The 23515-nt window shown below is 39.7% G+C and overlaps 5 protein-coding genes across 6 annotated transcripts; 3 read left to right on the plus strand and 2 right to left on the minus strand.

Moving 5' to 3' along the window:
• The first annotated feature begins 202 nt into the window (after window positions 1-202).
• Window positions 203-2788, plus strand: LOC111806398 (trihelix transcription factor ASR3). Of its 2 annotated transcripts, XM_023691693.2 has the most exons (4): window positions 203-392; window positions 472-1183; window positions 1497-1538; window positions 2156-2788. In XM_023691693.2, the coding sequence occupies exons 2-4, from the start codon at window positions 532-534 to the stop codon at window positions 2446-2448; spliced, it is 987 nt and encodes a 328-aa protein (XP_023547461.2). In that variant the 5' UTR covers window positions 203-392; window positions 472-531; the 3' UTR covers window positions 2449-2788. The 2 variants fall into 2 exon arrangements, with proteins under 2 accessions (XP_023547461.2, XP_023547460.2); XM_023691692.2 differs by having other exon boundaries at window positions 203-1183.
• Window positions 2789-3332: 544 nt separating this feature from the next.
• On the plus strand, window positions 3333-5416 carry LOC111806400 (inactive leucine-rich repeat receptor-like protein kinase CORYNE). Its single transcript, XM_023691695.2, has 2 exons — window positions 3333-4546; window positions 4824-5416. The coding sequence occupies exons 1-2, from the start codon at window positions 3678-3680 to the stop codon at window positions 5143-5145; spliced, it is 1191 nt and encodes a 396-aa protein (XP_023547463.2). The 5' UTR covers window positions 3333-3677; the 3' UTR covers window positions 5146-5416.
• Window positions 5417-5797: 381 nt separating this feature from the next.
• LOC111806401 (light-regulated protein 1, chloroplastic) lies at window positions 5798-6624 on the plus strand. The gene is made up of 3 exons (XM_023691696.2): window positions 5798-6057; window positions 6145-6297; window positions 6382-6624. The coding sequence occupies exons 1-3, from the start codon at window positions 5927-5929 to the stop codon at window positions 6455-6457; spliced, it is 360 nt and encodes a 119-aa protein (XP_023547464.2). The 5' UTR covers window positions 5798-5926; the 3' UTR covers window positions 6458-6624.
• A 1371-nt stretch (window positions 6625-7995) lies between these two features.
• LOC111806399 (coiled-coil domain-containing protein SCD2) lies at window positions 7996-15211 on the minus strand. Its single transcript, XM_023691694.2, has 17 exons — window positions 14663-15211; window positions 14100-14260; window positions 13386-13461; window positions 13212-13253; window positions 13049-13111; window positions 12320-12369; window positions 12206-12233; window positions 11868-11942; window positions 11660-11770; window positions 11519-11579; window positions 11067-11183; window positions 10802-10923; window positions 10532-10601; window positions 9716-9757; window positions 9399-9439; window positions 8422-8548; window positions 7996-8307 (listed from the first exon to the last, which is right to left on the minus strand). The coding sequence occupies exons 1-17, from the start codon at window positions 15017-15019 to the stop codon at window positions 8228-8230; spliced, it is 1623 nt and encodes a 540-aa protein (XP_023547462.1). The 5' UTR covers window positions 15020-15211; the 3' UTR covers window positions 7996-8227.
• A 759-nt stretch (window positions 15212-15970) lies between these two features.
• On the minus strand, window positions 15971-23120 carry LOC111806402 (RNA polymerase II C-terminal domain phosphatase-like 3). The gene is made up of 12 exons (XM_023691698.2): window positions 21868-23120; window positions 21622-21754; window positions 21430-21485; window positions 21271-21331; window positions 19765-21162; window positions 18703-19299; window positions 18468-18614; window positions 18051-18319; window positions 17838-17949; window positions 17499-17756; window positions 17200-17246; window positions 15971-17114 (listed from the first exon to the last, which is right to left on the minus strand). Exons 1-12 carry the CDS (start codon window positions 22500-22502, stop codon window positions 17051-17053), a joined length of 3777 nt encoding a protein of 1258 aa, XP_023547466.2. The 5' UTR covers window positions 22503-23120; the 3' UTR covers window positions 15971-17050.
• Window positions 23121-23515: the final 395 nt, after the last annotated feature.

The following is a 23515-nucleotide window of genomic DNA, read 5'->3' on the forward strand; positions in this document are numbered from 1 at the left end:
ATTAGAGATGGTATTAGGGTGGGTTGTAGGGAAGGGAGAGTGGTGGCCTCATCCATTATTATTTTTCAATTACTAAAAAAATTAAATTCTTAATTAATTCTAATTGGGAAATCCTTAAGGAGCAGTTACCATTTAATTAATTTAATTAATTTTTATATTTTATAATAAAACCAAACCAATTTGTAATAAGAACCCAATAAGAGGGCCATTAAGCCCAAATCCCAACCAAACCTTCCATCCCTAATCCTTTCTCTCTCCTCTTTCTCTCTCTCCGCCTTTATTCTCTCTCTATATTACGGAGAGAGATGGTCTGACAGACTGAACCCAAACGCCGTTACAGACCCCAGAGAACCCCGTTTACGCCTTCCCTAAACCATCCTCCAATAACTCACGTGCTCTTCTTCCTGACAATATTCTTAATTTTATTTTATTTTTTATAAAATTTATTTCTATTTTTATATGGCTTTGCAGCAGCCTAGCCTCGGTCCAGCTCCCCTTGACGCCGTCACTAATGGTGTTGACGTTCGGCCGATGTCAATTGACGGCGGAGACGACGCCACCAAAACACCCAGGCTTCCCCGGTGGACTCGCCAGGAGATTCTTGTTCTTATTCAGGGTAAGAAGGTTGCCGAGACAAGGGTTCGCGGCGGCCGGGCTGCTAGTCTTGCCTTTGGCTCTGCCCAGGTTGAACCCAAGTGGGCCTCTGTCTCCTCCTACTGTAAGAGGCATGGGGTCAATCGGGGTCCGGTCCAGTGCCGCAAGAGATGGAGCAATTTGGCTGGTGACTTCAAGAAGATCAAGGAGTGGGAGTCCCAAATTAGGGAAGATACTGAATCCTTTTGGGTCATGAGGAACGATTTGAGACGCGAGAGGAAATTGCCAGGGTTTTTCGACAAGGAGGTTTATGATATATTGGATTCAGGCCCAGCTCCTTCGCCATCGCCGGCTCTGGCTCTGGCTCTTGCTCCTGCTCCGCCCCCCGCTCTCAATTCCGATGAGGTCAAGCCCGATGCCGAGCCGGAGCACGTGTTCGACAGTTCTAAAATAGCGACAGCGGACGACGGTTTGTTCTCCGATTTCGAGCAGGACGAAACCAGCCGGAGCCCCATGAAGGAAGTCGCCGGGAAGGAGGTTCCAGCACCGACGGCCGACGGGGCAATTCCTGCTCCGACACCTTTATCAGGTAATTGGGGAAGATGGGTCAATTCAAATCTGTTTCGATTTGTTTAATTCTCATTCTACGACCATGCATGGTCTCCTAAAGATCGGATTTCAGAAAATTAAATGATAAATGTTTCTGGTTATTTGAGATTCTTGCAGCTTTATGTTCCAATTATTCTTTTCTCCTTCACCCCTTACTAAAAAACCATTTTATATATTCTGTCGGCTTCGAATGTTCTTTTAGCTGACTCTGTCTCTACCTTCGTCCCATTACTGGAACAAGATTTCAAGTTCCACTTATTTCTCATTTCAATTTTTTCCCCTTTGATTTACAGAGAAGCTGTACCAACCTGCTGCTCAAGATTGTCCTGTCCAAGGTAAGCTCAAATTAATCTTTATTCTGTGATTTTCTTATAAACCCTTCCTCCACAGAACAATGTTTGTTCATGAAAAATCTCAGCTGTTGATACACGCCTGTGATCATGAACTGCAAAGAACAATTCTATTTTCGGTGTTTTCAATTCTGGATAAATGATCAAGTCATCGAAACACTGTCTTCCTAGATTGCTGATTTGATATGTTCTATCTTGTGCGCTTCTCAGTTTCAAAATATCTTTTGATCATCTCATGTAATGATAATGGAGTTTCAGTTGATGTTCTTATTCACACGGCTCTGTCCATCATATTTTTGATGTACTGTCCGTTTACTAATACTGTCATGGCTCAACTTCGAACCATATACCACCGTTCGGCTGCTGGCTTAACGAGCTTTCGATTCACTATTTCGAATGGATGAGAAACATCAGATTATATCTAAAAGAATTAGGTTTGTTTGTTTGTTGGAGTTGTTGTGTTGTTTACTTTGGCAAGCTGTAAAGTTCAACATTATGAAGAGAGATGGCTGTTTTTTGGTCCTCTGAATCCCCACAATATCGTCATGAATTAAGCTAATTGACATATAAACTTAATCTGAACCCAATCTGGTGTTCAACAGGCACATCAAATGACAGAGAAGCAGCAGCAGCAAATCCCGGGATCGGATCGACGTCATCACAAGAGGGACGGAAACGAAAGCATGTTGCATTAGACGTGGACGAGGAAACCATGGTGCAGAATGAACTGATTGGCATCCTGGAAAAGAATGGGAAACTGCTGAGTGCCCAACTGGAAGCTCAAAACATGAACTTTGAGCTGGACCGGGAGCAGCGTAGGCACCACGCCGATGGCCTAGTCGCAGTTCTTAACAAGCTCGCAGACGCTCTAGGGAGGATTGCGGATAAGCTGTAGGAAAAGAAAGAGAGAAATCCAGATGAGTAGATGTACATAACCAACAACATTTTTCTCTCCTGGAGCATGATAGAGACACATAAGAGATAGAAGAAATTGATAGGAGGAAGGTTGATGAAGAAGGAGGTTTCCTCTTGTGTCTGCCATTTCTAGTTTCAGATTGCCTTTGTGACCAATTAGTGGTGAGTTTAGAAGTTATAGATATCCCCATACACAGATAAGAAGAAGGATATACAAAAACTGAGAGAGTTATATTTTACCACATTTCTACTTTTTTATACGGATTCCAATATTTGTAAATCTTATTATTTATTTCCATTTTTGGTTTTTCCCAATCCAACTTCACTTCTTCCATTTTCTCCAACACCCTTTCCATCTTTCTCTTTCTCGGAATGTCGTTTTCGTTCTATAAGTATAAATCTGATTGATTTGGAGATTTTAACTTAAACCCTCGAGAAGAATAAATATCTTAACTCCCGAATTATGTTTATATTAGCTTCTCAAATTTTGGCTAGGATCTAAAAATATTCAGTAAGTCCTGGGACCTACTCGACTTTGATACCAATATATGTGCATAAATAATGAATATGGTTGGAATGGTGAGGAAACCTCTCTCCCTAACAAACGCGTTCTAAAATCGGGAGAGTGACTACGATTGGGTCAAAGTGGACAATGGGCTTGGACTCTTACAAATGGTGGGCTCGTTCCTCACTCCCTAACAAAAGCGTTCTAAAACTATGAGAGTGACTACGATTGGGTCAAAGTGGACAATGGGCTTCGACTCTTACCAACCAATGGTGGGCTCCCAAATGGAGTAGATTGTGAGATTGAGAATGTTTATTTTAGAAGGAGTGAAGATAGAAAAGAAATGAGAAATTTGGATTTGAAGGGTCCGTGAAATTGTCCTTTGATTACATTAAGTATGGATGGTCCTTCTCTGTACTCTCAACACTCCCATTGAAACAAAAAGGAACCTTACTGAGTTGCTGATTCCAAGCACCCACGCTGAGACTCATTTCTTACAGTCGCAGCTACCTTTTTTGTTTCTCACCGCCTCAATCTTTCCACTTCTCAACAACTCCATTTGATTTGGTTCTTTTCTTGTTCTCAACCTGCTGCTCATGGAACAGCCACTGTAGGAAACTTGACCTTCAATGGCGGGGATTTCGTAAAGCAAACCAAAATTTATCCGAAACCCGCCATTATCGCCTAAGTCGAAGCTCCTCTTAATGGGGTTCTTTGCATTCACCATCCACACTCTTCTCTTGCTGTTCGTATTTTGGTTTCCCTTCTTCTCAGGAGCCAAAGGCGGTGTTCAAACCGATGCACTTGTTGGTTCCTCCGAGCATTTCGTGCCAACTCCTAAAACTCTCCATTTCAAGAATGGGTTTCAGAGGATTCTTCTCAGCGTTGCGTTAGGGGTCGTTACTGGACTCATTGGCGCTTTGCTTTCTGTTTGGTTCATTCGGAGCCTTGTGGGTTACTTAAACAGAACCCCACTTCTCGAAGGACCCCTAATATTTTCCCCCAAAATCGACGCCGATGCTCTTCAGTCAGCGCTGCGGAACCAAACCCAGTTGTTGGGTTCGAGTTCGAGTTCGAGCCCAAATGGGAAGTGCTACAGGGAGGTTCTCGCGAATGGGCTGACGGTGGCGGTGAAGAGGCTCGAACCCATTGAATGCGGTAGGGCAGAGGCACGGCGGCGGATGCAACAGCAGCTGGCAGTGCTTGGCGGTTTGAAGCATCGGAATGTGATGAGCTTAAGGGCTTACGTCGCCGAAATGGGAAGCTGCTGCTTGGTTTATGACTTTGTGCCCAGTGGGTCTCTTGAGGACGCAATGAGGAAAGTGAGAGAGAACCAATTGGAACTTAATTGGGAAGTTCGGCTTCGAATTGCCGTTGGGATTGCCAGAGGGCTTCAGTTTCTTCATTTTGAATGCAACCCTCCAATTCTTCACTGCAATTTGAAGCCTTCAAATGTGCTGTTGGATGCAGAGTTTGAACCAAGATTGGCTGATTTTGGGTTAACAAATCTCATCTCTGATTTTGATGCACCACCTTCTTTGTACACTGCCCCCGAGTGTCTTAACAGCTCCAGGTAAATCCCACAAATGCTCTCTTCTGAACAATTATAGGCATTACCCATTAAATGTCTTAACTGATATTCAATGTCTGGAAAGTAAATTCTAAGCTTACAATGTTGATAAGTTATTAAATTTAGCTGAACTTATTGGCCTCATATAATCAATCCCTGCATTAATGATCATACTCCTTTGCTCTCTGGGTAAGAAACTTGGGGTAGATAGATTATAGTTGGATCTTAATCCGAGGCTGGAAACATGTGGATTGATATGGCAGTGTTCATCTTGAAACAGGTATACTGACAAGAGTGACATTTTCAGCTTTGGGGTTATACTGAGTGTTCTGTTAACCGGTAGAGATCCGACCGAGCAGGCTTCGTTGGACAGAGGAGATGACAGCGGCAGCGAGGGACGTTTAGGACGGTGGCTCGACCAATCAGTGGAGCCACGAGAAGCTCTGGATAAAGGCATCAGAGGAGAAGGAATGGAAGAAGAAGAAGAAGAGGAGATGGTGTTGGCATTGAGAATTGCTGGAGTGTGCGCATCAGAATTGCCTGAGGACAGGCCTTGCAGCGATGAGCTACTTGCAATGCTGACCCAATTACAAAGCTTTTAAAGCAGTTTGTAGGCATATTTTCCGGCCAACATTGATTGAAAAGGGGAGGGGCCAGGGGCAAGGTCTTCAAGAGTGGCATTAACTTGAGTTTGTCCTCATACTCAAATCTCAAACCCCAAACCCCATGTGGGACCTTAAGCCCAACCAAACATGCTCCATAACAGGAGCAGCTCAGCCTCTGACCAAAAAATGTGTCTCACCTATCACCTGCCTCACACACTGCACCTCCTAACAATGCCTCCATTAATATATAACTTGTTTTTTTCTTGGACTTTTAGTAATACTTCATGATGGAAACCCATACGTTTGCCATGATAAGTTTTCTTCGTTTCATTACTGCAATTAATAATTGGAGGTAATCCGTGAATCAACCCATTTGATATGGGTTATTATGATCATTTTGAAAGGTTGATTTCAGGTTTTAAATGGAACCAAATTGACTATCCAACAGCCCACCTAAAAGAGATTTGAGACTTGGAGAGATATCTTGGGATCCAAAAGATCTAACAATAATGCATCCATTCAAACCTTCACAGCCACTCGTTTCTCAAGGGAACAAAAAGTAGCCTTCACCTCTGCATTATTGGTCTAAAACCTTATCCATTCACGAGATATCTTGCCATCTCTATCTGTTGAGCCTTATAAATCTGAATTCCACTCTAAAGATACATCCAGGCATCAAGTTCGCAGCAGACAGCCATTGTTCATCATGTAGTTGCAGGCAGCTCCTTCCCTGGCACATCCATCTTCATGCTACCTTCTCCCACCAACTACCAAATTGATGGCGTTCTCAATCCCATCTAGGTCCAAGCGAAGGCACCCCACTTCACAAACTCATCGCCCCATCCTAAAAGCGAAGGCAAGTGCGGTTGGACAAGACCCTTCAACGGTTGACTACAGCTCCGTGTCCTCGTAAGCTAAATCATTTTAGTTCATTGTTACACAACAATATATCAAATTCAATACCTTCATTTGCCCTTCTGTGTTGGTTTTTGGAAGTGTTTTTCCAGCAGAGGCTTGTGAAACTGTTGGAGGTGAAGCTTGTGATGTCGAAATGTATCCTGAAGTAAAGCTAAAACCAGAGGCTAAAAAGGGAGGCAGTGTCTCAGAGGCAGTTGATAGAGAGTATCTACAATATGACAGTCCTAAGACGTAAGATCTCTCATTTCCTATGAAACAACACTGTTTCATGCTTGAATATGCATTGATAATCTTGGTTTTTAATGATTGCTGCAGAGTCTTTCCTGCGGAGGCTTGTGATGATCTGGGTGGTGAATTCTGTGATCCAGAGTATCAAAAGGGAGTTTACTAGAAAAAACTTGTTGGGAGAAGGAGCTTCCAGTTGTTTTCTTTTCCTCCCCTCTTTACTGACTTCCTATTATGCTTGTAAATGATTAGTAGACTACGAAGTTCTTCAATACTGATCAATACTTGATACTCTCCAACAACATAAAAAACTATCTGAGTTTTTTGTGATCATCTGAAAGGCAATAATCTTCCCAAAACAGCACTCAAACTGTTTCAAGATTGGGACATCGAAATACTCGATTGATTATGAATAGTAAGAATATACAGACGGCAATTAATCACTTACAAATGAAGCGCTGAAGGTGCCAAGATTGTTAATACTTCTCAAGATGAACCATCAAGATCCATCACCTGCAACATTAACCACAATTAACTCAATGACAGAAGGTCAAAATGGCATATCAGTTAACAATCATGAAGGCCACACAATCAGTTTGCTCTATTGCTAAGTCTCATCCACGAGGATTAACGCATTTTTGTTGACATCGTGTTTTAACGAGATGGCGAAACGCTGAGAAATACGTCTTAAATCCTTCGTCGTCCTCCAAATACCTTGGAATTCAAATATAGACTGTGAAGAGTATCAGACTGCATAAGCCATGGCTAAGGCTAAAAAAGATGCGACATTTTTTAAGTTTATAAACTTCAATTTTTTTTTTAAAAGTCTCTTAAATATTTTAAAAACAAATTGAAACACTTCAGTTGAGAATTAAATAGACAGAGAAAGTCAAGTGAGTATCATGGTGTAATTTAACGTTGACAAAAGTGAAGTGGAAAATTCCTGCGTTTCACAGTTTTAAGGTAAACTTTCTGACAGATTTTCGCATGCACAAAACAAATTTTCAGCTGTGTTCTTCAATTTTTTCTCCAATTAGGTTCTTATTTAGGAGATTTCGGACATATTTTGAACGTATTCTATGTTTTCGTCGCAATGTTTGGTTTGTATGAAAACTGCTCGATGGAATGCTGCTTGCAATAGAACTGTATTGTATAGCTTTATTGCAGTACTGACTGCTTGCAGCCATTCAGGCTTGGTAAGAGAGGGCAGACAGATTTTGGATTCTATGAGTACTGCATACGACGTAGAACCTACAATTGATCACTGAGATAGTATGAACAATATAAACTCTCCTGCAGGACTCCTAGATGATGCCCTTAGAGGACACAACCAGTTATATAACCATGTTTAAATTGTATGTTGGAAAATGGCAAGAAGCAGCTCAGGATGTAGTAGTTAGAGATTCAAACAGGGGAAATGTTCTTGCAATGGTTACTGGTGATATGATTGGGTAAAACTGAGTTATGTTCCAATGAAATTATCAGAAACTCTTAAACTTGTAAAATCACCACCAAGTGGTGCATAGACCTATCAATTTCTTCTTCAATGGAAAATTCACAAATGTTTATAACCACCAGAACACCGAGTTTCCAACCCAGCTAGACCTATCAATTTCTTTGTATTCCCTATTTTTTTTTCCAGGATAGTAAAGAACATTGTGTACTTGAACCAGGAGGTGATTCTTCCGCCCCACCTCTCTAGAATGCAGAAAGTGACTTTCATATCAGTAGTTCAGTGCATGAGACTTACATTATATTAGCAGAAACAAGGTAACCAACATATATATAGAACATGAGAGGATTAGCCCCCCCCCCCCCCCCCCCCAAAAAAAAAAACGGCTGATACGAAGGCACTGAACTTTTAGCCAGCGTTGTGACATTGGAAACAAGAACTTGAAATCAGAGCGACACATTATCTAAGGTTATGTAATTGAGTTCAAGCACTCTCTTTACGTGATGCTTCCCACATTCTACGCTCAATTCCCAACTTCCTGAGCTCTGTGAGGCCTTGCTCAACTGAAAATTGGCGTTCACCCACACAAGGGGGATAAAAGAAGAAGAGGAAGGTAAGAAAATGAAAGGAGGCATAAGTATACGATACAAGTAGTCAACTTGTTTTGCAAAACTTACCATCAACAGCATCATGTGATGAAGGAGAGTGAGCACTGCGACTAATCCAGAACTGAAGTCGTTCATTCGCAATATCTTCTTCAATACCATGAGCTTTGGCTCTTCTCCAAAAATATGTAAGCCATGCCTGGAGACCAAGAGTATTTCAGATGTATAATCAGATTGTTTATGACGTAAGCATGCAATACAGAAGTTGAAGAGCAAAATATGGAACACATTTTTATACAGGTATTAGTACCACAGCGTAAATGTGACATAAGTTCATACAGTTCCACTCGTTTACCACCAGAAGGTTTTACTATAGATAGCTTGTACGATGGCTGCTTAACAAAGATTTTTTGGAACCACCACCTGTCTCGAGGAACTAGACAACAAGGCTACTGTTTCGGATTCCAGAGAACCACCAACAACATTGATTGTTTCTGATCAGAGCCAGGCAGTGCCAAATACTAAAAGCATTGGCCCCATAAATCCAAGCCCTTGACGGCAAGGGTGAGAGGCTTTTATTTTTTTCATGAAAGTTTGTTTCTTCAAAGAAGAGATGGTGAAATAATTTCCCTCATCTTCCTGATCAAATGTAAGAAATTCTAATGGCACCTCAAAAATTTTCACTCTAACCATCATCTACACGAAATGTCAGTCAAAACCTAACAGTTAAATCATTAGTGACAAGGAAGTCATAACATTTGCAGCTGATGGAGGGATTTGTTGGCTCTCATCCAGTAGATAAGACTTGTAAAAGAGAACTGACATCGTCTGAACAAAGGTTCTATGACCAGACAAAGGTCAAAGAGAGTTGTTCTCGTTAAGGGGCAGGAAGCATATGGATGTATGAAGGGCGTTTTCGTATTTTGGTGTGCTAAGAAAGAAAATTCTAACAGGGAAAGCAATGTTAATCATTAAAAAATACCACCTATATATCATGCAACAGAAAATTAGGTTACAAAAAGAGAACAAATTAGGGGAAATGGAAAGACCTCTTTGAAAAGAACATCTTCAGATTCCTCTGGGCTCAATTCTGAAATAAAACACTGACCGAATATTAAAGTGATGAAGAATATATAAAATGCTTCAGTACATGCTCAATTATTGTTTCATGCATCAAAATTAAAGAAGACAGCATAAAACGAAAAGTATTAGAGTATACTAGCATCCCATGGAAATGAAATGCAGTCCTGATTGTTATCAAATTCAGAGAATTAAGCAGGAGCAATTCAATGAGAAATTTTAGCAAGCTTTATCCCTTCCAAACTTCATAACTATCGAAAAGTGATGGGCAACAAAAATGACATACCAAATGCCTCCATGAACTTCGGATCAACTGGCGATTTGATATCTGCAACATTAAATTGATTTGGAAAGTGTTCAGCAATGGATACTACCAAGTGCTAGAATTGGTACTTTAAAGTTGGTAATTCATGCATCCTTGGAGGAATCGGTTATAACATAACTTTTCTATTTTATCATACAGATTCAAAGATAAAAAAACTTTCACTAAAACAATAATAACACTAGTCGCGTTTCTCATCAAATAACCTATCAATAGACATCTTCAAAAGGCTAAAATTATTTATGGCTGGAATGCTCAATTGATTGAATGGCATTTGCAATAGCATTATGGACACACACCGAACGAACTGATAAATGATAGGTGACGTGGAAAATTGAAATTGACGACACTAAAATGATCCTCGAGCAAAGTTGAGAGTCCATGAGCACTTGAGCAAAGACAATAATTGGTCTTCATGATCAACTGTAATGAGAATTGGCAGGCAATGATGGGTTCCAGAAGAGGCATTCATTTATATTGAGAATTAATAGAACAAGTAACAAAAAAAGCCCGCAGTCTTGCCTGTTTTTTTTTTTTAGTAGATAAGAAGCAATAACTTTATGGGGAAAAAATAGAGGGATGATAAGATGCAAGCGTACTCAAGCAAGACAAATTAGACAAATTTAGCAATGTCAATCTAATGATTACATGAGGTCCAAAGCAGGGACGAGGCTAAAAATTTCTTTTTGGCAACCTTTAATTCATACAAATAATCATTTAGGATTTAAATATAAGCTAATTAGAGTATAATAAAATGAATGTCATACTAACAATTCACACCTGAGAGAGACTGTCGCGCAGAATTTGGTCGCCTCTGTTGAGCCAGAGCAAGCACAAGAGCCTCCTCCACCTTTGTTTTCCAAATCAAGCTTAAACTTAATTTAAACAGTAATAGCAATCACAAGATGACAACAAAGAACATAGTTCAGAAAAGAAAAGAAACGGAACACAACAGAATTTATACTTGATGATTAAAGTTCCCAACATCCCCCCCTCCATCACCCCAACCCAAAAAAAGAAGAGAGAGAGAGTAACGTATCATAAAGAAACCTTCAAGGAAGCAAGTTCTTTCAATCCCATTTCAACAGATAGCATGCTTTCAATATTTCCTTCTCCGGTTAGATCACTTATATCAAGAACAAAGTGGCTCCTTTTCTCAGGATCCAGGTCTCCTGGTAAATGTAAATGGCATTATGGGATGGGATAAAATCATATTGACTTAGATAATGCAACCACAAAAAAAGGGCCCATTTTTGTTGGTGGGCAGTGGCAGGAAGATCAATAAATAAAGTACAAGCACCGAACAGGAACTAGCCTTTTTGAGAAAATTCTTCCTTAGCCTTTTGTCCCGCAGAAATAACAATCTCAAATGGCAGTGGTGCTAAAGATGACCAGTGTTCGTACTTAGTCACAGCAATATCCAAACAAATGCCTGAAAACCACGAAAATAGATATATCAAGATTAATGAACTGCAAGAAGCTATTAGCCACCTGCTAGACATCAAAATGAAAGGACAAGTAAAAAGGTTCACACATACAGGGAGGCCGAGGTTCTGCAATTGTTCATAACTTGATAGAGGTCTAAGTAAAATTTTCGAAATATTAAAATCTTTCATGATATTTTACATTTCCGACAATGGGGTGATATAATGCAAAAAAGCAAGAAACATAGTATTTCAGTTAGATTCAACTAAGGACTTCAGCATATGAAAAAGAACTATGTAGAATTCAAAGTAATAAATGAAAGAGGCATGTCATCTGATTTACCATATTTTGCAGCCAGTCCCCAGTAGCGAGCAAGCCAACACCTTTTTAGAACGACTTCTTCCTGAAATAAAAAATGTTGAATAATTCATCTCTAAATGCAAACTAACATGACAAGCTACTTTAATTAAAGCAAGTACGGACCATCTCCTTCGGAGTCAAAATCATTCTTTGCGTCATAGATCGAAGGGCTTTCACATCATGTTCAACTCCATGAAGGTGTTGAACAACACTTATAGTCTCTTCTTTTGCTTTCTAATTCAAGTAAGAAATAAGAAATAGCACTATTTTAAATCAGTAAAAGATAACCATGTTTAATTTTTTGGACGTAAAAGGAAGCAAGGAATATAACCTTAACTTCAGATTTAAGGGATTCAATTTCCTTGTCCCCCCCATCCTTCGATTGTTTTGCTTCTTTAAGTGCAGCCTGTGAAATTGAAAGTACAATCAGACATAATGCCTTTTTCTTTGCTGCTTCATGTGTAGGAACAAATGATCAAATATAGACAATAACTTCCATCATTCTGCAAGCAATATCTAAATAAGCCATTTGATCTTTAAAATTCTACCTAGGTAACTTTGAAAAATCTCACAACTTAGCAACCTGAGTACATTAAATATTTCAATGGTTATAACTAAGCTTCCCTATGTTCTCGATCATAAGTCTTACACATCTGGTGCTGTAAATACCTCTCTCTGACGTAATGCAGCTTCCTTCCTGCATTATTAATAGCACAGACAACATATTATACAGACATCAAGAAGGAAAACAATCCAATGAAATTAACTTAAACTTGCATTGACCTGCTCAAAAGTTTGGCTTCTAAAGAAACACCTTCTCCCAGAGAAGCAACCTGATAACTTAGAAACACATCAGTCACATGTATTTTGTCACCGTAGTACAAAAGTGAAACTAAAGTTCCAGCTGAAAATTGGAACACCAAAAAGAACAGTAAAGACAAAAGTAAATAATTCAGAATACAAAGACTTCCATTTCGAAGACCTACGCTTGGGCTCTATTGGTCACAGGCTGACTTTGATGTTTAACCTGGTGAAGGAACCTCACTCAAGCTCACACTTCGTTGAACATCAATGTAGTACATTGTTCTTTTTCCTTTTCTCTTTCATTTCAGTTTACTACCTAATCTTACGTGTTCTCTTATTGGTTCCATGGCCAGTACCATCCTAAAACGAACCATATTATCACTTCTCCTATCAGGCCGGGCATTTCTAGAAGAGCTGTGCGCATTTTTACACAATGCTTTCTTTACTCATTTTCTTACACAACCAACATTCCTCTTAAGCTTTTTATGACAAAATATCAAAATTTTCTCACTTCCTGTCCTTTCTAGGTGGCTACGCTTAATTTCTCATTCATTTTCTTTCTTCACGGGTGGGTGGCTACACTTGATGCTGTTATACAAATCTGAAGCACATTACACGTCCAAATTGCTTCTGAGAAAAGATTTTCCATGGCAAAGAAAAAGACAAGCACAAGTAATGAATATTATATTGAAATGATGTATCCATTACCTGCTTCTCAAGTTCCCTAACTCTTGTTTCTGCTTCTTTACATCTCTCTTCCTCAAGCCTGAGCTGTAAACAATACCCAAGTACAAAATTTAAGCACAAAGGATATTTAATAAAATGCTCAAAACCAGTGAAAAAGAAAGAAAAAAATGAAAAATCAAAGCACCTTCACAAGAATGTTCTCGTTCTCCTCTTGTAGAATATCAAGCTACAGCACAGAGAATTGAAAACCTTTAAGTACTCGAAGACTGGAAAAGGAGCATTGTCACGGACATGCTGGTTTACAGTCACACAGTCAATCAAACCATTCAGATATGAAACAATAATGCTATGGACATACTTCATCACGAAGGCCAGATGCTTCTCGCTGATCTCCTGAATCTTTAGTATTAAAACGCACTGTATCTGATGAGAATCTGCAGTATTACATTTATCAATCACCAATTTTTTGATATACTATACCATAGTAGTTATCCTCAGAACTATCCCACTCTCATCAGCAGATACCAGGAAAAAGCAACGTATGGAAAATATAGGCTACATGTCCAGAGATGTAGCAGCTATCAATGTAAGGGGCAAACAAGATTTTTAAGTTTCTAACAGTACTCTTAACTTAATCATTACCCAGAATAACAAATCATTGACTTGAGCAGGATAATCAAATTAGTCAACAACTCAGGTAACTATGAAGGAGATTTTCAAGCATCTCCCAGCAAGAAATAATATTTCTTTTCCTAGATATTGAGGAAACTAAAGGAATCTTAAAGTTCAATTTCTTTTCTTTTTATCTATTTTTTACATTTTTGTTGGGGCCAGTGGGCAATTTTACCGCCAAAACAAAAGGTAGCAAGAACAAACTTATTTCACCTCCCAACCACCACCAATTCATTATTAAACTTGTTTAGGCTTTGTTTCAATTCCAAACAAAGAGAAAAACTATAAAAAACAGAAAAAAGTATAGATGTCAAAACCAGATAAGTAACTTGCATTGTGTTCATACAGTCCGAACCACCAATTTAATTTTCTAATCTACGTCGTAGTCAAAATGATTTACCTTTTTCCTCTTTGAGTAGGCGGATCTAGGGGTGGCATTGAAGTTGCCGTCCTCAGTGTTGTTTTGGGTGGAGCCACTGGCAGTGAAAGGTGAGATATTGACGATCTTCCTGCTGAAGTGGAACGAACTGAAGGAATGTCTTCTAAAAAATTTCTGGCTAACTAATTAGAAGTCGCAAAAGAGAAATTCGATTAGTCGTCAGAAATCAGCTCAGCGGTGTTCTCATTCCGGAAAAGATAACTGGCTATCGCCTTTCTAGAACAAATGGAGTGTAAAGCACCGGAGGAACATTTATTAGGAAGACCTGCTAATTTAACGAAAAATGGCATTCAATTCGTGAAAGGAAGGATCCGTGAATCTATATATCTTTTTTGTAAAGAATTCCAAATCAAGTTACTCAGAACAGATATTAACCAACATTTACACCGAGCAGACCTACTTGAAGAAAAATTGAGCCGGGAGCAGAGAGCAGAAGACAATGTGCAAAGAAGCAGAAAACAGAAGTAGTCCGCTTCAGTTACAATAGAAATCAATCAGACTAGAGCACAAGGCATTTAACTTACCCCAGGGGAGGGAGATCTAGTGGTTTTCGCAGTAGGAACAGCAAGTCTACCACCGTTATTAACATTCCTAGACAACGAAATAGGAGGAGGAGCACTATAACGAAATCCTAAATCGTCCTGATCGTCTTCGTCGTCAACGGCGGTCTGAGAAGCCATAACCTGAGCTAGCCGCTGAGCCGCAGCTTTTGCAGCGAAGTTCTGTGTGCGCTTAATGTTGGAAATTCCAGAAACGGAGGAGGATCGAGCGTGATGGCCGCGCGCCGGCGACATCGCCGGCGACGCGGGACCACCTGTGCTGCCTGATTCGCTGCTCCATTGGCGAGCATAAATCGGGCTCTCAGTCCGTTTCACATCCATCTACAGTAGCAGCAGCTTGGTGAAAGAGATCGGAGAAGCACAAAGATTTAGTAAGAAATGGTAAGAAGAGTTCCAAGTTCTGGGAAGTGAGGGAATTTGGAGGGAAGAATCGCGAGAGAAACAGAGCCAACGCAGTTTATGGACGCTGCAACTAACATTGAAAAGGGGAAGAAAACAGCCGCCGCAGATTTTCTTATTTTCTGTATTAAGAAAAAAAGAAAAAAAAAAAAAGTACGTAGACTAGAGGGACTTAAACGATAGATCTCTAATAATTTTTAGATTAAAATAATTAAAAATAATTTTCCTATCAAAATCTAACGACCTAAATTCCTTGCAAATTTTCGTGGTCTAAATAAATGGGTAGGTACATTTAACTATTATTATCTTTTAGTTGAAGAGACAGACCGAATCAATAAGACTAATTTTTTTAACTGGACATGGAGTTACTGATTTTATTTTTTTACGATATAAAAAACCATTTGATTCTTATATTAAAAAAAAAAAAAAATAAAAAAAAAAAAACAGTTCTATCTTCAACCACACCGACAAGGTTCAAATTTGGTATTGGACCAGTTTCAAATCGATATAAATGTTAGAACCTTTTTATGGGTGGTGGACTTTTTCACTCCTCTTTTATTATAGCTACCTAGAAGGTGTATTATTCACATTATTCAAATTACATATTTAGTATTTGAACATTCATTTCTTTTTCTTTTTCTTTTTCTTTTTTCCTGAAATGGAGCAATGAATTGGCAAATGTAGAAGGATTAGAAGAGTTAGCGATGTGGATCCAATATGGTGGATTGGTGCTATACTCGATGCAAAGACTTTAGCAATGGCACATAATTATGTGGTTAATACCGTCTTGAGATTTGGGGGACGAGTTATGACGTTGGTTCGGTACACCCAAATTGATTTCATCCATATCCCCACAATCAATGATTTAATATCTATCTTGCAACTACCAAGTAGTTTAAAATGTTTATAATTTAACCAATCTCATTGAGGCCTGCCTTTGTTACAGCCACCAAACCAAACAAAACCAAACCCATTATAGCCCAATTCCATTTGTCTTCTATACAAATTCTAAAAACAGAAATATTTGAAAAAATCAACTTAAAATTTGTCGAATTTGTCCAATTTGATGTATTTTCTATTTTTGAAGGGAAAAAAAGGAGGATTGAAAATAAATATAACAAAATTGGTCCCATTAGGAAGGATTGTTGACCTCATTTATATCGTCATCAAATGATAGGAAGGAAGCCTTTTGCCATGTCCTACTCTTAATCTTCACTCAACCCCCCCACGATTCCTATTTCATAAAGCATAATAATGCATCTTCTGAGAACCTTATTCCTCCCCTGACACAAACTTGTTTGTAGCTAAAAAGAAGCACAAATCTGCTACCCCGACCGACCATCATCATCTGCCCAATCTTCTTGCATTATTATGCCTTCTCCTCATCTCATTCAAATTGGGGGGCAGGACGAATTAAAGAGAAAAAATCCAAAGTATTCTCCCATGCAATTCCAGCCATAAAAAAAAAAAGAAAAAAAAAAAAAAAAAAAAAAAAAAAGCTCAAAGCAAAAAACAAACGAAAATGAAAAACTTCCGACGTTAAGTTGGATCTAGACTCGCCCCCCCCCCCCCCCCCCCCACTAGCGAAAATTGGACCGTCCCGCCTGTCTCAATCTCTCTGCAACTTTCCCCCTCCCTCCCTCCATTGACCGTTGATTATTTCAAATCTAACCCCAAGTCACTCTCTCAAATCAATCGGGGCCACATAATTGGAGTGTAATCTCAAATCTTTTTGGGCTTTGGACACATTCTTGTAGCTGTAGGGCGCGTGTTAAATAGGGAGTTAGTATGTCTCTCTCTCTTAGTCTTGGGCTTTGCGCCCAACACTCCACCCCAAATATGAAGGCACCGTGTTGTTGTGTTGGAATTTCTTCTCCGTGTTATATCATCTTGGGTTTAAACCTTTCAGTTTTAATTTAGAAAGAGGTGTGTTAAGGTTGCGGGTTGGTTGGATTATGGTTTAATGGCGAAGTCCTGCTCATTTGCCCTCCGGTAAAGCAGAGCTGATGCTTCCACCCTGTGCATTACACAAAAAGGTTAACGTGCAAATATAACCAACTTCAACATCTAATATAAACAACACATGCGAATGGGAAACTCACCACCCTGGATGGACCACGAATCTTCCCGTGGAGAGAGCCCAATTCACCTGCCCAAAACAATTGCAAACAGAAATATCAACACACCTCATAGGAGGTTCAATTAGTACATTTAAATCAATGCACATAAAGTACCCTCCCAATCCTCAAACTGACTGCAAACTTTTAGCTAACAGCAGGTCTACAGGGAGTTTTCAACAAATATTTCCTCACCGAATGTGTAGAAGTTGATGAGAAACTGGAATAATGAATTCCCAAGTATATCAGACCGCAGTCCATAGTTAAAGTGAGTGGCACAGTACCTTATCAGTCCCAAGAGAATTTGCAACAACGTGGGTAACCTGTTCATCAATCTGGTTGGTGCACACGGCGCCAAACTGTTCTGCTGTCTGCCACAGTGGATGCAGATGCGGATTTGCTTCACCAACCGGAAAAACCCTGCTGAACACTATACGGCAACCAGCCAAAATCTTTTGTTGCACGGAGGCCAAGATATTTCTAACATCTACTTCATCTAATGCAGGATGGGAGAAAAAAGTTTGGTGGATTCTCTGGATAACCTAATGGACCAAAGTTCAAGACGATGAGGAAAATAAATTAATTCATTGCACTCGGGTGAACAAGTGGAGCAACAGAATTACCGCCAGTGAAGATGCCAAAGTACCATCTTCAGGTCTCTCATCATGATCAATCTCTAGAAGAGAAGGCCCCAGAAGCCCAAACTGGCGCCTACTACATGGAAAGAAAGTATACCTGCATTGAAGCCAGAACAAGTAAATTCAAGAGATCTCAAATTCTTAGATCACCAAACACAAAAACATTTTATTGTTTAGAGGGATGGATGATATGCTTGCCTTTCTACAACAATCAAGTTCATTTTGTTATGTGGCCACACCCTGATGGAATCATCTATTATAACAACAGCAGACTCCATGCCCAAAACACCCTCCAGATCCTTACTCCTGGGTATCCTGTCATCACCGTCCACTAAGTCTACATCATCACCTCGAGAAATAACTCGCCCAGCAAACAGAGACCCTTTTGGATCAAGCACTTTTGCCATCTCTGTTGCATATTGCTTGTTTCCCATTGTGTACAGATGCAGTTCAAAGAGCTCGCTGGCCTAAAATGCAAAAGGAAACACAAACACCAAAATACCCAGTCAACATCCACCATCCAATTGTAACTTAAGGAAAATAAAATGCAGAAAAAAAAAAAAAGAAGAAGAAGAAAAAGAAAAAGAAAAACAGTCTTTGACTATTTCAACATACCTTTTCCAGAAAGTTCCAGACCCCAGGCCGTAGTTTTGTCCACATTCCCATATGAGGAAATCGGAAAAGATGTCTCAGCGCCTTCTCACGATCCTGTTCCTCTTTCTTTCTCAAAATTTCATCATGCACTGGATCTACTTCCACAAACTAGAACGAGATCATACCAAGTTATGAAATTGAAAGTCCGAGTTGATAGTGAAAATCAATCAGTTATCAGAAGAAGAAGAAAAAAAACCTTAGCTGAATTCAGAAGTGTGTGATCTAGATCCAATACAAGGCAGAGTTTGCGTGCAGCAAACATTTTTTTCTGCTCTTGTATTCGTCTTGCCCTCTCCCTCTGGATAGCAGCTTTTTGCTTGTCATCGTAGCCCTCAAATAGATGCTCAAGATCTCCCCATGTACCCTGTGAACGAGAGGGCCCAACCATATCTCCTTCTTGGGTAGCAGTTGTCACAACTTTATTGTCTATAGAGCTTGACCCTACAACATTAGTATCCATCCTGCCCAATTTAACTGGCTTTGATGATGAATTCTGTGAAGTGGGTGGCGAGGGAACAGTCATAATGTCAGCAATATTTTTCAGATTGTCAGTGAACTGTCTACCAATATCAGGTAGTAATGTTGGTGAAGAAGCTAATTTCAAATCTCCCTGGCTTTCCTGCTTATGCCCATTTGGTATGTCCTTACATCCTTCTGAGTTTGGAGTAGTTGGTACAACTCCTTTTAACTGATCATTTCCCAAGCTCCCAACATTATGAGGAGAATTACCATGGAGGATACGGCGAGGGTCACGAGGTTTCATACGAACTTTTCCCAAATCATCCTGATGACTCTGAAAATGATGAGATGTGCAATATTTAAAGCAAACACAATACCAATCTAGAATAAAAATATAGATACTTTAATGCACAGGAAATGATAAACAATATCACAAATGCTTCAACAGCATAGATAATGAGCCAAAAATGGAGGAAAAAACACCTTCCACCATCGGTTTAAATAAAAAAAAAATGGCATTTGATAAATACTTGGGTCATATCAGAACAATCATAACCAAATTGTCATTTGTTAAATTCTTGAGTCAGATTAGAAGCAAGGTAACCCAAGCACTTGTGTAAAGGAAATTATCAACCATTTGATTGGAAGGCAATCTCTTATCACGAAGACAATAAGCAATAAGAAATTTTATACTGCACATGGGGAGAGGCAAAGAAGCACCCTTTGAAAAACAGATATGCATAAGAAGAGCATAGGAAAATATTGGGCATAGATTTTGAAATAGTCAACAATCGCTTACCTCAGCAACCACTATTGGTACACCTGGCATTCCTGCTAATTGCTGCAAAATTCCTGAGGTCACAGCAGGAGCATTTATAAGTGGACTAGATCCTTGGCAAGGACGCAAGCTCGTAGGATAAATTGTATTTTTTTCAGATTCACTCGACTTTGATTTCAATTCAGCAGCTAATTGCTGCTTTTGGTTCATTTTAAGTAAATTTAGGAGCATGGTTGGGTTCACAACAATATCTTTCAACAGTGAGGGCAAGGAAGCATCATTGCTAGCATTTATAGTAGGCAAGCCCTCGGTTCCAGGACTAGAATTGTTTGTAATATTGATTTTTTCAGTTGCATTTGCTTCAGCAATCTCCATCTGATTCCTATTTAGAAGTCTGGGTCCAGCGGGCATGGTATCTTCCAACCAGCCACCAGTTCCAGGGACAGCTCTCACATCACTAGCAGCTACTGCATGATTCTGAGATCCAATCTTCTGCCTTTTTATTTCAGGGACACCTGTATTAGGCTCCAAATCCATCTTTTGCTTTCTCAAGTTTATGGCTGCAGCACACTCTAACATAGAAGAATTCTGCACTGAAGTCATTGTGCGTGGATTAAGACCCATTGCACTTGCATCAGAATTGACAATTCGTAGCCTAGGGTCCCTACTTTTTGCTAAAGGCTTTACTGTTGGATCTGACACAGAACTTGGAGGAGCAACATTTAGAGGACTAATCAGTCCTTTAGTGCTGGAACTTTCCAAGCTAGAAAACAGACCGGTAGATATATTAGAAGCAGAGTTTGATACATTTTGACCCGGTTTAGAAGAATTTGAAGACTTTAGACTTCTGATAATGGAAGAACTAGAAATCTCCCCACCAATATCACCACCCCCGTCATATTCTTCAGAAGGAGTTGGACTAGGAAGTCTATCAGCCATTGAAAAGGAACTTCGACCAAACTTCTGTTGATAGGTCGAAACAGCTTTATGAGCATCAGTTTCATAATGATGCGATCTAGATCCATCTACAGCAAAGGCCAATTTTGCAGGGGTATTCCCTGATTTTTGGACAGAAAAAATTGTAGGAGCTTCTTTAGTAGGCGACGGGAGACTGTCTGCATCATGATCCTTGTGAAGGTCTAACAGAGGGAGTAGGGGAGCTCTACCCTTTAGGCTAGATACCCCAGATTGCAAACCTTCTGATAAGATATTTAGGCTATTTTTTGCTGTAATCCCTACAGGCATGGAGTTCGAAGGGATTTTAGTTGAAGAAGTCAAATGTTGACCAGCATTTGTATATGCAGAATAGGAATCCTTATTTTTCACCCCATTAGGCATATGGATCTCGACCTCTTTAGCACTGGCTCTCATGCTGGACAAATGGAAGAGGGAATCTGTAGATGGCATTTTGACCTCTACCTGTAGAAAATATTCTGACTTTAGCTAGAACGTACCAAAATCGCATTCATAAGATATCAACATCATCACAAGGAATATAACAAGCAAACTAAAGATGGTTTACTGTACCGATTTTATCTGCTCAGGAGAAAAGAGAGGAGGATCGCAATTTTTAACATAAGAAAGCAACCTATGAACAGCATCACAGCAATTGGTCGTTAGATGGTGAACAAATAGACTAACCCTCGACAATGAATACGACACTACGGACTAGGATGAGATAAAAACCTCGACAAATGTTGCATGTACTCCTCCTTTTCGTTGAGGCTCATGGAACAGAACACCTGAGATGAAAATTAAACGTCTCCAGTGATCAATGTCATTATCGTCAATCAATAATATACAATAAATAAGATTTCCCGGCAAAATGAAATTTATTCGCCAAACGAAAGAGGGCGGGAAAATATTGAGGTGCCTTACAGAATTGATTATTCGAAGAGCAGCATATAACCGTTGAATGAGCGCATCCTTTCTCGGGACTACCTTTACCTGGAGCAATTCCAAAAACATCTCTATAGAACTCTGTAGTTGGGAGCAAACTTCCAGAAACGATCTATAAGAAAGAAATCAGGTTGTCAATTCTGGAGCCTAGAGATTTCATATCGGGGACGAATCACAAAACACCATTCACATTGATCGAAAACTCAAGTAAATCGGTTCACTTACTTCTGTGCCGCGTCGATTGTAACACCATCCAATGTTTTCTGAATCAGTTTCAGTTGGTCGTCCAACTCCTTAGTCATCAAATCAAGTTCCTGACCGTCACTATCATTCATAGAATGACTGTCGGACAACATTGCTTTGGAATCAACAGCCTCTTCCATGAACTCCGTATCCATATCAATCTCACCCTCCTCTAATTCACCTTCCTCTCTCTCGCCATTCGAATTATCGCAATTCATTTCATCACCGCTAACATCGATCACGACTCTATCCTCTTCTTTTATACTATCACCATCACCCTTCCCATTCGCAGAAGGAGAGGAAGACGGCTGCTTAGATTTCTCCTCGGGGTCGGTCTCCATAACGAAAATATCATTCAGAGGCTTATTCTGCACGGCCTGTGCCCAAGCAAGATTGTACAAACCGGAAGCATAACCATGACGCATGGTGGGATAATTCTTATACAAATCACTCATGGTCCAAACTCTAGTTTCCCGATTGGAATCTTTGGGGGGCACTACCTTAGGACCAGATTCAAGCTTAATAAAATCCTCCTCACTGATCTCCTCTACCGAAGCTGTATAAGAGACTTCCCCTTCTTCGACGCCTTCAATTTTAACACTCCCGTCTTTCCCCATCAACACCACCTAGGGTTTGTTGGAAAATTTCGACAAAATCGTTCCAATCAGATCTGAAAAGTCCATGAATAGTAGTGCTGAGAAACTTGAGGAAGCGAGGGACGAGAAAAACAAAAGAAAACGATGGATCTCCAACCGAAATTACACTCCGGACATTCAAAAATTAAATTAAACTAGTTTGGAATTGGCGATGTTCTTTCGTTCTTTCTTCTTCTTCTTCTTCTTCTTAGGGAGGGATCCAATTAGAACAAAGAAAAAAGCAGTGTTGATTGAATTAAGAGAGAAAATTGATATGAGATCTGTAATCCGCAACGTTGAGAAAGAAACTGATGAGAGGTACGAACTATAACCTAACCCGATTGGGAATCGAGGCGGACGGGAAGTAGAATATACAACGAAGGGAGTAGACGAGTAAGGGGCAGATGGAAATAAAAAAGGAGAAAATAAAAAGAATTAAAAATAATAAAGAAAAGAGGGGGCGGTGGGGAAAGTGAGGGCATAGGGAGTGAATGAAATCGGGGCGTACACGTCAGCGATCCAGAAAAGGTAAAATAGCTTCCTCATAATCGCATTTGTATTTTTCTCTTAGCAGCAGCAGCAGCAGCCACCAGTCAGCCACCAGTCAGCCACCAGTCAGCCGTCAGCTGCCAAGTACTCAACTATTCTCACTTTGTGGACCTCAACGTCGACTCCTTCCTCATCGCCCAATCCCATTTACTTGTAATCGCCCCATTACTTTTTCTCCCTCTTATTTATATTCTTTATTTATTCTTTTTTGCATGTAACCTTTTTATTTCTTTATTATATAACATATACAGATAAAATTGTTTTATATTTTTTCTAATACAATTTATTATTATTTTCTTATTGTTCATTTTTATTTCGATTCATAATTTATTAGATAAAGTTCACGTACAAAGGATGTAACTTAGGCCCATGGAACAAATAGTTTTAGCCTACAAATAAGAGAGCCAGGCCCAAGACCAAGCCCAAGAAAATGTCGAGAGACGAGC

Source organism: Cucurbita pepo, chromosome 12, assembly GCF_057944985.1.
Source record: "Cucurbita pepo subsp. pepo isolate OVF chromosome 12, ASM5794498v1, whole genome shotgun sequence".
Lineage (NCBI taxonomy): Eukaryota > Viridiplantae > Streptophyta > Magnoliopsida > Cucurbitales > Cucurbitaceae > Cucurbita > Cucurbita pepo.